Below are 12,740 nucleotides of genomic sequence, written 5' to 3'. Positions count from 1 at the left end.
CTCCAACTGAGCAGGCAGCATTAGAGGAGAGAAAAATAGTTACATTACCAATTGGATTGGAAGACTTCCCTTCAGTTGGTCATTACCAACCTGGATAGAAAAGATGAAAAAATACATAGCCCTACTTTTTAGAATGTGTGAAAGGAAAAAGAACAAAAGCTCAACTAAGACTGACCTCCAGAAGCCACATGCACATGGCTTTGGCTTTGACACAAGGAACCCTGTACCTAAACCAGTCACCCAACTCACTGAAGAATGCAAGTATGGTTATAACCACACTACGCTTGTACAACCACAACTTCACTACACGTGTGGGCTTTGAGGTTGTTTTTTTTCCTTCAAAAAAAATTAAATCTGGTAAGCATTTCTCTGAACTTAGTAAAAATTCAGAATGGCCAAAGCAGAAAAGACAGTAATTGAGCAGGAGAGTAAAACGAAGATTGAGAAATAATGTAGAATGACAGATGGGAAGGTATTAATTCACAGCTTTTTGCCTTTCTGGTCTATGTTTGTGTATGTTTACATGTCCTTTTGAAAGAATATACATGGAGCCAAGAGTATTATGTGTTTTCATCACAGGACCCTTAAAAAGGATGTTTGAATACTATTACACAGCTGAAAGTGTTTAAATGTACTTTTACATGAAGGCATGGACTGAACTATTTTTCAAGGTCCCTTCTAGCCCATAGGCAAATGAGAAGTCCAAAAGAAACATAAGCTAAAACAATCACCTACCTAGAAATTGTGAAGCCTGAGAAGTTATACAGAAAAACCCCTCTTTCTATCCACATATAAAGTACAATAAAAGTATATACCCTGCTGCCACAGACAGGGGTATAAGTAATTGTCTTCTGGATGTAAATTGGTCAGCACATGCACTTATCCTGCTCTCCACATGCATCCCCTGCAGCAACTAACTCAGACTCTAAGGCTATCTGTGAAAAAAGACTAACACGCATCTGATCTGGAAGCCAAGGAGGTCCCGTGGCCACATGGTCTAAAGTCAAGACGCAGGCCACAGAAGTGAGGTATTGACCAACTCTGAACCTGGAGCTTAAACTTCAAGCTGTCCTGGGTGTGTAAAGCGTACCTGCCATATCAACTCGGCCACGGGTCCCTTTGCTTTGACGAGTAATGACATTTGCCAGTCTCCCCTTGGAAACTGTAGACAACCAAGTTCATTTACCCAGAATTAACCTGAGAGCTCTCATTAGTCACAGATCAGCCTCGCTGTAAATCACAGATACAGCTTCGCTGTAAATCATTATTATAATTAAGTGGACTTATTTCCCCATTTCCAATCTGTGAGTTTAGGGATCCAGAGCATGATCCTATTTGAACTATTCTTGTCCCGAAGCTGCCAAAAGCCAGGCTTCTGTGTCATTACTAAACTGGTGGGATCTAGGACCAGCCATTCCAGCCTGTCACAGGACACAAAGACATTGAGAAGTAGTGAATACGTTCTTCCGAAATAAGGGAATCAAGCATGTGGTAGGTTAGATGCAGGATTTCGAAGTGGACGGTGAATAGTAAGTCAGGAAACGTGGCGCCTCGAAAGCCAGCTGACTGGAGAAAGGGCAGCACCTCATCAGGGAGGAGCCGCGCTCCCCACTTACTCGGATACGCTTGGCTCTGCGCATGTCATCGGCCGTCAGAGTGCTCTGGGCAGGCAGCGCGCTCTCCTCATGCTGGGGCTGCAGATGCAGGCTGTGAGTCTCTGGCTCATGCTCCAGAGAAGGCTGGGTGTCCTGTGGCAGCTGTGGGATGGGGAGAGCAGTCTGCTCTGGTTGATCCAGCCCGTTCAGAGTCGCTGGCTCAGCCTCATCAAACTGCTCCTTGGTGGAAAAATGTAGCAAGTCCTGAAATTGCAACAACCAGGAATTATTTCCCCACCTAGGTAGAGACTCGTGCTACAGAGATCGTCAGCTAAGATTCAGAGTTCCTGCATGATTTTTTAAATGGCTAGAGTCATGATACCCAGAAAAAAAAAAAAAAAAAAAAAAAAATTCTCCTTCTGGGAAAACCATCCCCAGGCTGTGAAAACTAGGAGATATTCCAGATCACTTCTTGAGGAAAGGACTCTAATGGGAGAACTCTTCTGGAATATAATCATTTCAACTGTTTCAACGGATTAAACAGGGTCCCCCAGTAATATCTCTGATCAATCTCAAATCTTGAGGGCAGCAATGTTGGGTTTTTGTTGTAACATTCAAGAATACGTTCTTCTTATGTGGGGTGTGTGTGTGTGTGTGTGTGTGTGTGTGTGTGTGTGTATATATATATATAATGGAGTATTACTCGGCAATCAAAAAGAGTGAAATCTTAGCATCTGCGACTACATGGATGGAACTAGAGGGTGTTATGCTAAGTGAAATTAGTCAGTCAGAGAAAGACAAATGTCATATGACTTCACTCCTATGAGGACTTTAAGATACAAAACAGATGAATATAGGGGAAGGGGACAAAACATAAGAGACTCTTAAATATGGAGAACAAACAGAGGGTTGCTGGAGGGGTTATAAGAGGGGGGATGGGCTAAATGGGTAAGGGGCATTAAGGAATCTACTCCTGAAATCATTGTTGCACTCCATGCTAACTAACTGGGATGTAAATTAAAAAATAAATAAATTATGAATAAAAAAAAAAAAAGAATACGTTCTTCTTGCCTTTCTCCGGTCACCCTTTAAGGAACAGGCGGCAAAGCACCAGCATGGCAGGATGCTCAGCCTCTGGGGGGATGTTTGTACTGAAACCTGGTAATTGCTCCAGGTCCCCTAAGCAAGCATCTGACAAGGAAGGAGCTCTTCCCTCGCCCAATACCTGTGTCGTGTCATCACACTTTTCCCCATTTTCGCTGGTTATTTCCAAGCGGATAAATTTTGGAGGGCGCCCTGGCCGTCGACCTGGGCCAAATCGCCTCTTGCCTCGTCCCCTTCCTCTGCCTCTTGTTCTGGGGACAAAAGATTGGGTTATAAACAGTCATGGTTACACAGTTCTCACTAACAAATATTTCCCTCGATGGTCCTGATGAGCCCTGAATCTTGATTTTCTCTCATTTTACTACTTGTCTTGATTCTTTTTCTAACAGGAACAGTCATTTTGATAATATACACTTTCTAAACGTCTCATCCTTGCCATCTAGATAGCTCTTACATTATTCAGGAAAAAAAGGAGCTATAAAAACTCAAAGCACTGACACCATTTCATTATTGAAAGTTCTGGAAGCACAAACATATCTCTGAAATGCCATGAGAAATGCAGACAGGACAGAACGCGCTAAGCCTTATAGCCATTCCTAGAAACGAGATTCCATTCTTTCCTTCTTGTCTCCTTGCTTCACTTCCTATTCTTTCCAAGAACTGTGGCTGGCTTCAAAAGAACTTTCTTGTTTTACCATAAGCTTCTGGAAGCTCAAAACAAACGTCTAATTCAATTGTTCCATAACATGCCTAGTAAACACCAAATCAATTTCATCCCCTTTAATAGATTCCTAGCATACAAAAATTCCTTAATAAAACGAATTCAGAAAGTGTATCATTAAAATCTCTTTCAGAAGATGCGTGTGTGAGGGGATTAAGAGTACACTTACTTGATGAACAGTGAGTAATATATGGAATTATTGAATCACTATGTTGTACACCTGAAACCAATATAACACTGTATGTTAACTACATTGGAATTAAAAGAAAAGGAGATGTGTACGAGAGATATGTATAAAATTAATCAGATCATGTTTTATTCTTCCACTCATCTATTTCACAATTTAACAAAAATTATATGTTGTTCCAGAACTTTTAAAAGACTCCTTACTATTGAAAATTCTGAGCCTAGGCAAATGTAGAGAGTAAGACCAATGTGCCCATTACCTAATTTCAATCCTTAGCAATTCATGGCTAATTTTATTCCATCATATTCCCACTATTTCACTCACACACACAAACACCCATTAGATTTTTTCTTAGTTACTTATTACTTTTTTTGGTAAGTAGGCTCCACACCCAATATGGGGCTTGAACTCACAACCCTGAGATCAAGAGTCGCATGTTCTACTGACTGAGCCAGCCAGGCGCCCCCATTAGATTATTTGTGAAGTAAGTCCCAGATGTTATTTCATCCGTAAATATTTCAGTAAGCGTCTCCACAACATAAAGACTCATATTACGGAGCGCCTGGGTGGCTCAGTCGGTTAAGCATTTGACTCCGGCTCAGTTCATGATCTCATGGTTCAGTTCAGCCCCGCGTTGGACTCTGTGCTGAGAGCTCAGAGCCTGGAGTCTGCTTTGGATTCTCTGTCTCCCTCTCTCTCTGCCCCTCCCCCATTCATGCTCTGTCTGTCTCTCTCTCTCTCAAAAATAAATAAATACTTTAAAAAGATTCATATATATCCACAATACCATTATTACACCTTAAAAAAAATCTGATAGTTGCTCAATATTATTAAATCTAGTCAAAGTTGAAATTTTCCTAATTGTCTCAAATTTCTTTTTAACAGCTAGCCTACAAATATCTTTACCAACCATGTGTCACGCTTGTGCTAGGCAATAAAGACAAGTTCTATATGACAGTTTTTACCTTCAGAAGTCTAGTAGAGGCAGCAGGCACATAAAGCAAAAATCACAATAAAACACAAAAAGTGCTATAATAGAGCCATGAACAGAGTTCTAGGGACACCTGACAGAAAATGACTCAACTCTCACTGTGTCTTCCACCCACTTCAGACATTTACTCCCATGGTCATATCCTAGACCTTGTTATCCTCAATAAGTGCAGAGCCTCCCGCCTTACACCAATTCTGTGCATCGTCTACTCTAAAGCTATCTCTAGCTTTCTAGCGCACATCCTCAAATACCTGGACTCAACAATCCTTCTATCTCACTACCACCTACAATCTAGTCCTTGTCACCTATTTGCAGTCTTAAGTCTTCTTGATGTTTTCCCTCCCTTCTTTCCACACATTAAGCAAAGTCGTTCGCTGTCAGCACTCCCTCGTGTATGCTCTCGATTGCCATCCCTGCTCCATCACTTTTGCTGTGTTGCACGTGCTTGGGAGAAACTACTGTGCAATCCAATTCTCCAGCTGCTCTGCACTGACATTATTGCAGCAAACGGAGCTGGAAAATGACACCCAGCATGCTAGTGGTCTTATTTTAATGTCATGACCATGAACCTCAAGGGAGCTCTTACCTTGCAGGCAGTCATGCTGTACCTCCCTAGAACACTGACTTTCTTACTTTCCTAAATGCCTTGTCACACCATCTCTTCTCTTTTCAAGTCCTGTAAAAGCTGGCAACCCTACAACATCTGTCCCATCACCCTAGTCCAACATACTCTCATTCTTGACCTGAACTGTTGAAATAGCTTCCAGCTGGCCTCCCGCCCTCACTCTTGCTCCAATGAAAGCAAAAGTGACATTTTTTTTATCCAGCATGACATTTCAACACATAAATTCACATCACAGGTACTCCCTGATCAGAACCATTTAAGACTTCTTATCATGCTTAGAATAATATCCAAATTTCTTACCATTATCCACAAAGCCTACCTGATCTGGCTCCAGCCTACCCCATCCTATATGATTCTCTCTGATTTATTTCTTTCAGACAGTGGAATGAAACCTATGATTAAGTTTGATGAAGAAATCCTACTTCTGAAAAAAAGTTTACAAATCAAAGATGCAGAATGTGCTATCTTAAGAATTCCTATCCCAGAATCTCAAGTTAGGGGAGATTTAACTGAGGGGGAAGGATCTCCTATTGCTGGGTACTCTGGTCATGCTGGAAAAGAAGTAAATAGTAAATGAGGATGGGGGTGGGGCAAAGGAAATGACAGATAAGAAACTTTCCTCAGTGGGGGCACCTGGATGGTCAGTCGGTTAAGCATCCAACTCTTGATTTCAGCTCAGGTCATGATCTCACGGTTTATGAGTTTCAGACCCACTTTGGGCTCTCTACTGACAACACAGAGCCTGCTTGGGATTCTCTCTCTTCTCTCTCTCTGCCTCTCCCCTGCTCTCTCTCTCTCTCTCAAATAAATAAACATTTAAAAGAAGAAGAAGAAGGAGGGGGAGAAGAAGAAGAAGAAGAAGAACGGGAAATAATTTCCCTCAGCAGCCCACCTGATTACCTGTCTATACACAGAAACACTCGTTAATTTACAGAAAACATGGAAATGAATGTGGACCTTTAAAAACTGAGTTGGTGAAACTTTCTCTCTCATTATACCTGCTAAACACATCCAGTTTTTCATCATGGGAATTGAGATGCTGCTGCAACTGCTCCGAGCTTATAAATCGGCGGTTACATTCGTAGCAGGGCCAATTCTTCTCCTGCTCGCGAAGAACTGTAGTCACAGGAGAGAAATCATAGAGGCTAATGATCAACAGACAGTGATAAACTCAAGTGCCCAGTACTTCCACCAATGTCATCTCACGGGTAGCCCAGCGTTCATAAACGTAGTGTCTGCTGTTTGCATTACTGTTTTGTGATAAAATCAAAGGCTACAGTTTGACAAAGAGTAGTTGTTAGGATCTTATTTTCTTCTACATTCATGTATGACATCAAAGAACAAACTCTGTCATACTACCCTTTGACACCTCCCCAACAGACACACACACACACACACACACACACACACAACCTCACCACACCGGAAAGGCAGAAATGTGCTACAATGGAAATCTGGATTCAGATACCTTAGTGATTCAGATCCAGGTTTTATAATCTGAAGGCATATTTTGTCACAAAAAAAACCTTAAAAGTCAATGCTCAATAATAAAATGTTACAGTATCTACTAAATATCTACTAAAGTTGATTATTGGCACACCCGATCCCAGCAATTCCACCCCTGAATACACACCCCACAAAAATATACACAAATGTTCGCTAAAGACACTTAGAAGAATGTTCACAGTGGCACTTTTCAAATTAGCCCAAAACTGGAAACAACCCTGTTGCATCATAAAGAATTTGGCTGGCTTTTATCCCTGGTTCCTGGCAAATAACCTGTAAGTCTTTGGAATTTCCCATGTAATAGGAGTGTTTGTTGTTATTCGTTGTGGTCTTTGACCATACCTGAGTTTCTGCTAATATGACTTAGGATGGGGGCTGCCTGTGCCAGAAAGCTGAACCATGTGATTACAGGGTTGGGGCTTTGAAACAGGTGGTATCAGCCAGGGAGTAAGAGCTGGAGAGTAAGTTCAATCGTGTGCCCAAATGATTCTATCAACCATTCCTATGTTGTGATGCCTCAATAAAAACTCTGCACACTGAAGCTCAGGAGAGCTTCCCTGGTTGGAAATCACGTATCACTGTGCCAAGGAAGTCACATGGCTTAGCAACATGGAAGCTTTGCATTTGGGACCCTCACAAACCCTGCCTTAAGTATGTCTTCATTTGCCTGGTCTTGATGTGTGTCCTTTATAATCCTAAGTATAGCACTTTTCTGAGTTCCGTGAGTCACTCTGGTAAATTATCTAGCCTAAAGAGATACTAGCTCCCTAAACTGTAGTTAGTTGGTCAGAAATACAGGTAGCATGGGAACCCCAAGCTTGCAGATAGTGTCTGAAGTGAAGAGAGTCTTGTAAAAGACGTGGCCTTTAACTTGGAAAAACGTAACCTAACCCAGGTAGTGTCAGAAGTGCACTGTGCAACCTAGATTTTCATCTACAGTTAAATAGATAAATGAATTATGGTATATTCATACAAGAGAACACCAAATAGCAATGAGGATGAACGAATTACAAGAATATACAACAATATGGATAAATTGTACAAATAAATGTTGAGCAAAATATTCCCAGACATACATCATATAATTCTACTTATATGAAATTTGGTAACAAGCATATTATATCTGTGGTATCAGAAGTCAGGAGATCCATTACACTTGGGAGTGAAGAAGAATTGGAAAAAGGCACAATGGACTTCCAAGGTACAGCTCATGTTGTGTTTCTTGATCTGAATGCAGGTTACATAGATATGCTCACTTTATGAAAATTCATCAGGCTGTATACTTATGATTTGTGCATTTCTCTGTATGTAAATTATACTTGACTAATATTTATATCAAAAACAAAGTCAATGCCTGTCTTGCTAATGTCCTCAGAGACGATTAAATCTAGATAGAGATCATCCTCTGGTCTAGGTTCTAATTTAGTATTTGGAGGTTTTCATTATATTAAATACTGTTTTCCAGCACCCACGAAAGAAATGTAAACATGTCCCTGTCAGTTGATCCTAGAATTAGACAGGGATATGTAGCTGGAAAAACAAAACAAAACAAAACAAAAAAATACTGGAATATCATTAGATATATAGAGGTAGAAAAATTGGGAGATTGCATAATGATGTAATATATACAATTTACAATTCATATAGAAAATAGAAAAAAGTCCAATCACCTTTCCTTTCTTCCTCAGAAATGTCATGAATTTTCTGGTTCACAAACTCAGCATAGGATGCAGCATACCACACCTGCAAGAACCAAGTACAGCATCAAGAACTAAAGGACATCACCAGATGTTCTGTGCATGCGTAAATTCTTTCTCCTGCTTGCATAAAACAATTCAGGCTTTCCCACAACCCACAAAAAACAAACAAACAACAAAAAGATCGCACTGGGAGCCGATCTCTTTCACACCAGATGGTCAGTCAGGAAGCTCACATGCCAAGACACACTCACTGTGTGTTTTCTTTTTCCTTTTTAAAAAATTGTTTTTGTTATCAGAACAACTTCACAAGAGATAATATTAATAGTCTCTTCATCAAAATAAAGCATAGCCTTCTGGTTGTTTTATCTGTATGTAAACACGGGTTTTCACACAGCTGGAATCATAGTGGCTTCCACCCCAACATGTCACCCAATGGTCTTGCTGGGATCACCAATGAGGATTTCAAACGCTACCACACTCTCCTGAGTCTCCTCCTCCCTCCAATCTCACTGGCTGCTTCTGCTCAGTCTCGTCGGACTCTTCCTTTCTCAGCTTCCTCAGAGCTTAATCCAAGTCCAGGGCCTTCTTATTTTTCCCTAAAGCGACCACATCTATTTCCAACCAACTCTACGTCGACAGCTCCCAAATTAATATCCCTATCCCAGACCCTCCCTCTCTGTTCCTTCTACATACATTCCATGCCTACCTGGTATTTGGCATGCTTTACAAACAGCTCAAACTTAACATGTCCAGAATTGAATTCTAGTTGCTTCCCTATTGCACCCCTACCCCTGGCCATCTTTTTCATCTCAATAAATACCCTGCCTTCCAACCAACTGCTCAGACTTGAAACCTAAAAGGTATCTCATATTTCTAAGTGTCCTTCTGTCATCCTTCAGCAAGAACTGTGAACAGCTCAAATGTTCTCCAACTCTGCTTCTCCCACCAAGATGCATGCCAAGACGCGCTCTTGCCTGTTGTTCTAAAAGCCTCCTCTTTTCCACTCTTGCTCCCTCCAATCCATTCTTGACACAGGAGCAGAGAAGGCTTCTAAAAACATAATCAGATTTCATCATTCCCATGTTTAAACAGCTTCTCACTCATAAAAAACATGCCATGTTCGATGACGGTCTCTAAAGGGCTCCATGATCTACTCCAGATCTTCTCTCTCTCCCTTACTGCCTTTCAGCAAGAGGGCCTGCTTGCAGTTTCTCAAACAGGCTAAGATCTTTCCCACCCCAACCTTTGCCCTTGCTGGTCCACCATCAGGAGTGTTGGGTTCTTCCCCTTCACCTCCCCTAGCCCTTGTACAGCACTGGCTCCTTCCCATTCCATAGTCCCTCACCTACTTATCATCTCCTCAGTGAGGCCTTCCCTCTCCAGCATTTCTAAATTGGTCCCTTGCCTGCTATCTGCTCTTTCTGCACCATTTGTTTCCTTCATAGTTCCTACCACTATTTGATATTACAGTTGACCCTTGAACAACAGGAATTTGAACTGCATGGGTCCACTTATACACAATTTTTTTTATAGTAGAGTACTGTGAATGCACTTTTTCTTTCCTATGACTGTCTTTTTTTTTTTTTTAATACTTATTTATTTATTTTGAAAGAGAAAGAGAGAGGGGGAAGGACAGAGAGGGAGAGAGCATCCCAAGCAGGCTCCACACCGTGAGCGCAGAGCCTGACATGGGGCTCAATCCCATGAACCCACGAGATCATGACCCAAGCCAAAACCAAGAGTCAGACCGCTCAACTGACTGAGCCACCCAGGCACACCACCCCCCCCCGCCGCCATGATTGTCTTAATAGTATTTTCTTTACTGTAGTTTACTTTATTGTAAGAATACAACATATAATACATACAGTATACAAAATGTATGTTAATCAAGTGTTTATGTTATTGGTAAGGCTTCCAATCAATGGTAGGCTATTAATAGTTAACTTTTTGGAGAGACAAAAGTTCTGTGTAGATTTTCAAATGCCTGCGGGGTCAGCACCCCTACTCCCCGTTTTGTTTAAGGCTCAACTGTATTTGCTTATTTACATCTTTCTGCCCACTTTCCCTCTAGAACACAGGCACCAGTCTGTCTCTTCTTAGTGTCTGAAACAGAGTTTCAGGAGTTCAATATATTAATTGCCAAATGAATTAATCATGTATAATTGTTATGACACACTATTTTAACTATATGGAAATATTTGAGACCTCATTTTTAATTGTGGAATAATATTCTACAGAATCTGTGTTCTGTAATTTACTTGACCAGGACCTGTAGTTGGATTTTGAGTTTATCATTTTGCTGTTATAAATTCTACCCTATTCCATCAATTCCAAGATGTTTATTTCTCCTATTTTAATATCTCAGACCATCTCACTATCCATGGCATTCTGCAATTACTGCTGTAATGTAGCTTTCTTTCACTACCTGTTCGTTTCTCTTGTACAAACCTGGCCATGCTCTTTACACTGTTTTCACCTCATTCAGTTGTGTGCCCCACCGGCACTCCATGACTTATTAACACTTGACAAGAAATGCAAAATAAAGAAAAAAAGAAAAAAAAAGCCATCTCCCTGAGAATAAATAAAGGAAATGTCAAAGCAATGCAAGGCTGGTGTGATCACCTTATAGGACTTCTATGAATATACCAAACATCAAATTGTCAGAAACTTCCTACTGACTTAATGAAAAACCACCTAACTTCCAAAAATATGTGTTTTAATTGAGGGAAAAGACATATGGGTTCAGTCAGTGAGAAAGCATAGGGTCAAAACTTGCACAGAAATGCCATCAGTAGTTTGGAAAAATATCCAAGAGGCAACAGTAGATCATTTATTTTAAAAATACTACAGCATCGGGGCGCCTGGGTGGGTCAGTTGGTTAAGCGTCCGACTTCAGCTCAGGTCATGATCTCGCAGTTCGTGGGTTCTAGCCCTGCATCGGACTCTGTGCTGACAGCTCAGAACCTGGAGCCTGCTTCGGATTCTGTATCTCCCTCTCTCTGCCCCTCCCCGACTTGCACACACTCTCTCTCTCAAAAATAAATAAACATTTTTTTTTTAAATACTACAGCATCACAAACACCTTGATGGCACAGAAGACAACAGATAAACAAAACACAAATATCCATGACAAAGTAAAACAGTGATTCTGGGTTTTTTTTAAATGTTATGGGCATCTAGGTGGTTCACTTTGTTAAGCACCTGAGTCTTGATTTCGACTCAGGCCATGATCTTGCAGTTTGTGGGATTGAGCCCCAAGTTGGGCTCTGCACTGACAGCTCAAAGTTTGCTTGGTATTCTCTCTCTCCCTCTCTCCCTGCAACTCCCCCCACCCCCCGCTCTCTCACTCTCTCTCTCAAAACAAATAAACTTAAAAAAAAGTTACACTGTACACAAAGGCAGTTTATACCTTAACCAATTTTCTGCTTATATGTGCCTTTTTAAGTATGCAGAAATGTGGTATGATTTCAAAATTATCTCTAAATAAGTCTAACACAGCTCCTACAATAAGTAGAAAATTACTCTTTTTGGTGATAAAAATAAGCACAATAACATAGCTTAAAGTGGCAACATATTTTTTCTTAATGGTGTATAAAATAATGGTTCATCTTCAAGTCCTGGGTATCTGAGTCAGTGAAACACGGCATTACAAAATTAGAATGTATCTAGTTCTATCTTTGTTTATAATTATTTCCTCAGACTAATTTTCAAGGACTGGATTTACCAAGCCAAGTACATTTTTACTACACACAGCCAGAAATAATCCCATAAAATACTGCAATTTTGTAACAAATATCCCTATTTTTTAAACCCTCACATTCATTGTACTACATCCATTTATTTTTTGCTAATTTAAATTAATTAAAATAGTAACTCAGAGTTGTTTTAAGGGTTTTATAATTATCAACATTGAAAAAACATTTTTTAATATTTCTTTACTAGTGATTCCTCCTCCAAATAAAGTCTGTTCCTGGTATTCAGTCATGTGTCTGTGTGGATACCAAAAAGGGTAGAGGTGTTTTCTCTGTTTTTTATCTTAAACCTTTTAACGTGTATTACAAATACTTCTCCCACCCTGTTGCTTCCTTTGCATCTGTTGTTTTGGTTGTTTGTTACACTGATAGTCTTATTTAATTGTTTCTGCCTGTCTTTACCTCTACAGTTCTATCTACTGATTTAAGAGAGAAAATAATCTCCCTTCCTCAGTCGAGAAGTATTCACTTTGGTATCAAGAATTTACTGCGATGGATAATATGAGATATGAATCTCCTTTCGTATATTTTCTTTGGGGCTAATGAATCATCTAGTTGA

The 12,740-nt window shown here is 40.4% G+C and overlaps 1 protein-coding gene across 3 annotated transcripts in view; it reads right to left on the bottom strand.

Annotated features, from left to right (window-relative positions):
- PRDM10 (PR/SET domain 10) overlaps window positions 1–12,740 on the bottom strand; it is a 100,942-nt gene that overhangs the window by 30,589 nt on the left and 57,613 nt on the right. For all 3 annotated transcript variants that reach the window (XM_053900258.1, XM_053900260.1, XM_053900259.1), the window contains exons 8-11: window positions 8,400–8,472; window positions 6,222–6,339; window positions 2,821–2,950; window positions 1,617–1,859 (exon numbers count right to left, since the gene is read on the bottom strand). In XM_053900258.1, the coding sequence (XP_053756233.1) occupies window positions 1,617–1,859; window positions 2,821–2,950; window positions 6,222–6,339; window positions 8,400–8,472 (564 nt within the window). The remainder of the gene's footprint in view (window positions 1–1,616; window positions 1,860–2,820; window positions 2,951–6,221; window positions 6,340–8,399; window positions 8,473–12,740) is intronic.

Source organism: Panthera pardus, unplaced genomic scaffold, assembly GCF_024362965.1.
Source record: "Panthera pardus isolate Hobbes unplaced genomic scaffold, ASM2436296v1 HiC_scaffold_12, whole genome shotgun sequence".
Classification (NCBI taxonomy): domain Eukaryota; kingdom Metazoa; phylum Chordata; class Mammalia; order Carnivora; family Felidae; genus Panthera; species Panthera pardus.
The sequence above is the reverse complement of the archived record's forward strand: the minus strand, read 5'-3'. Positions and strand labels throughout refer to the sequence as shown.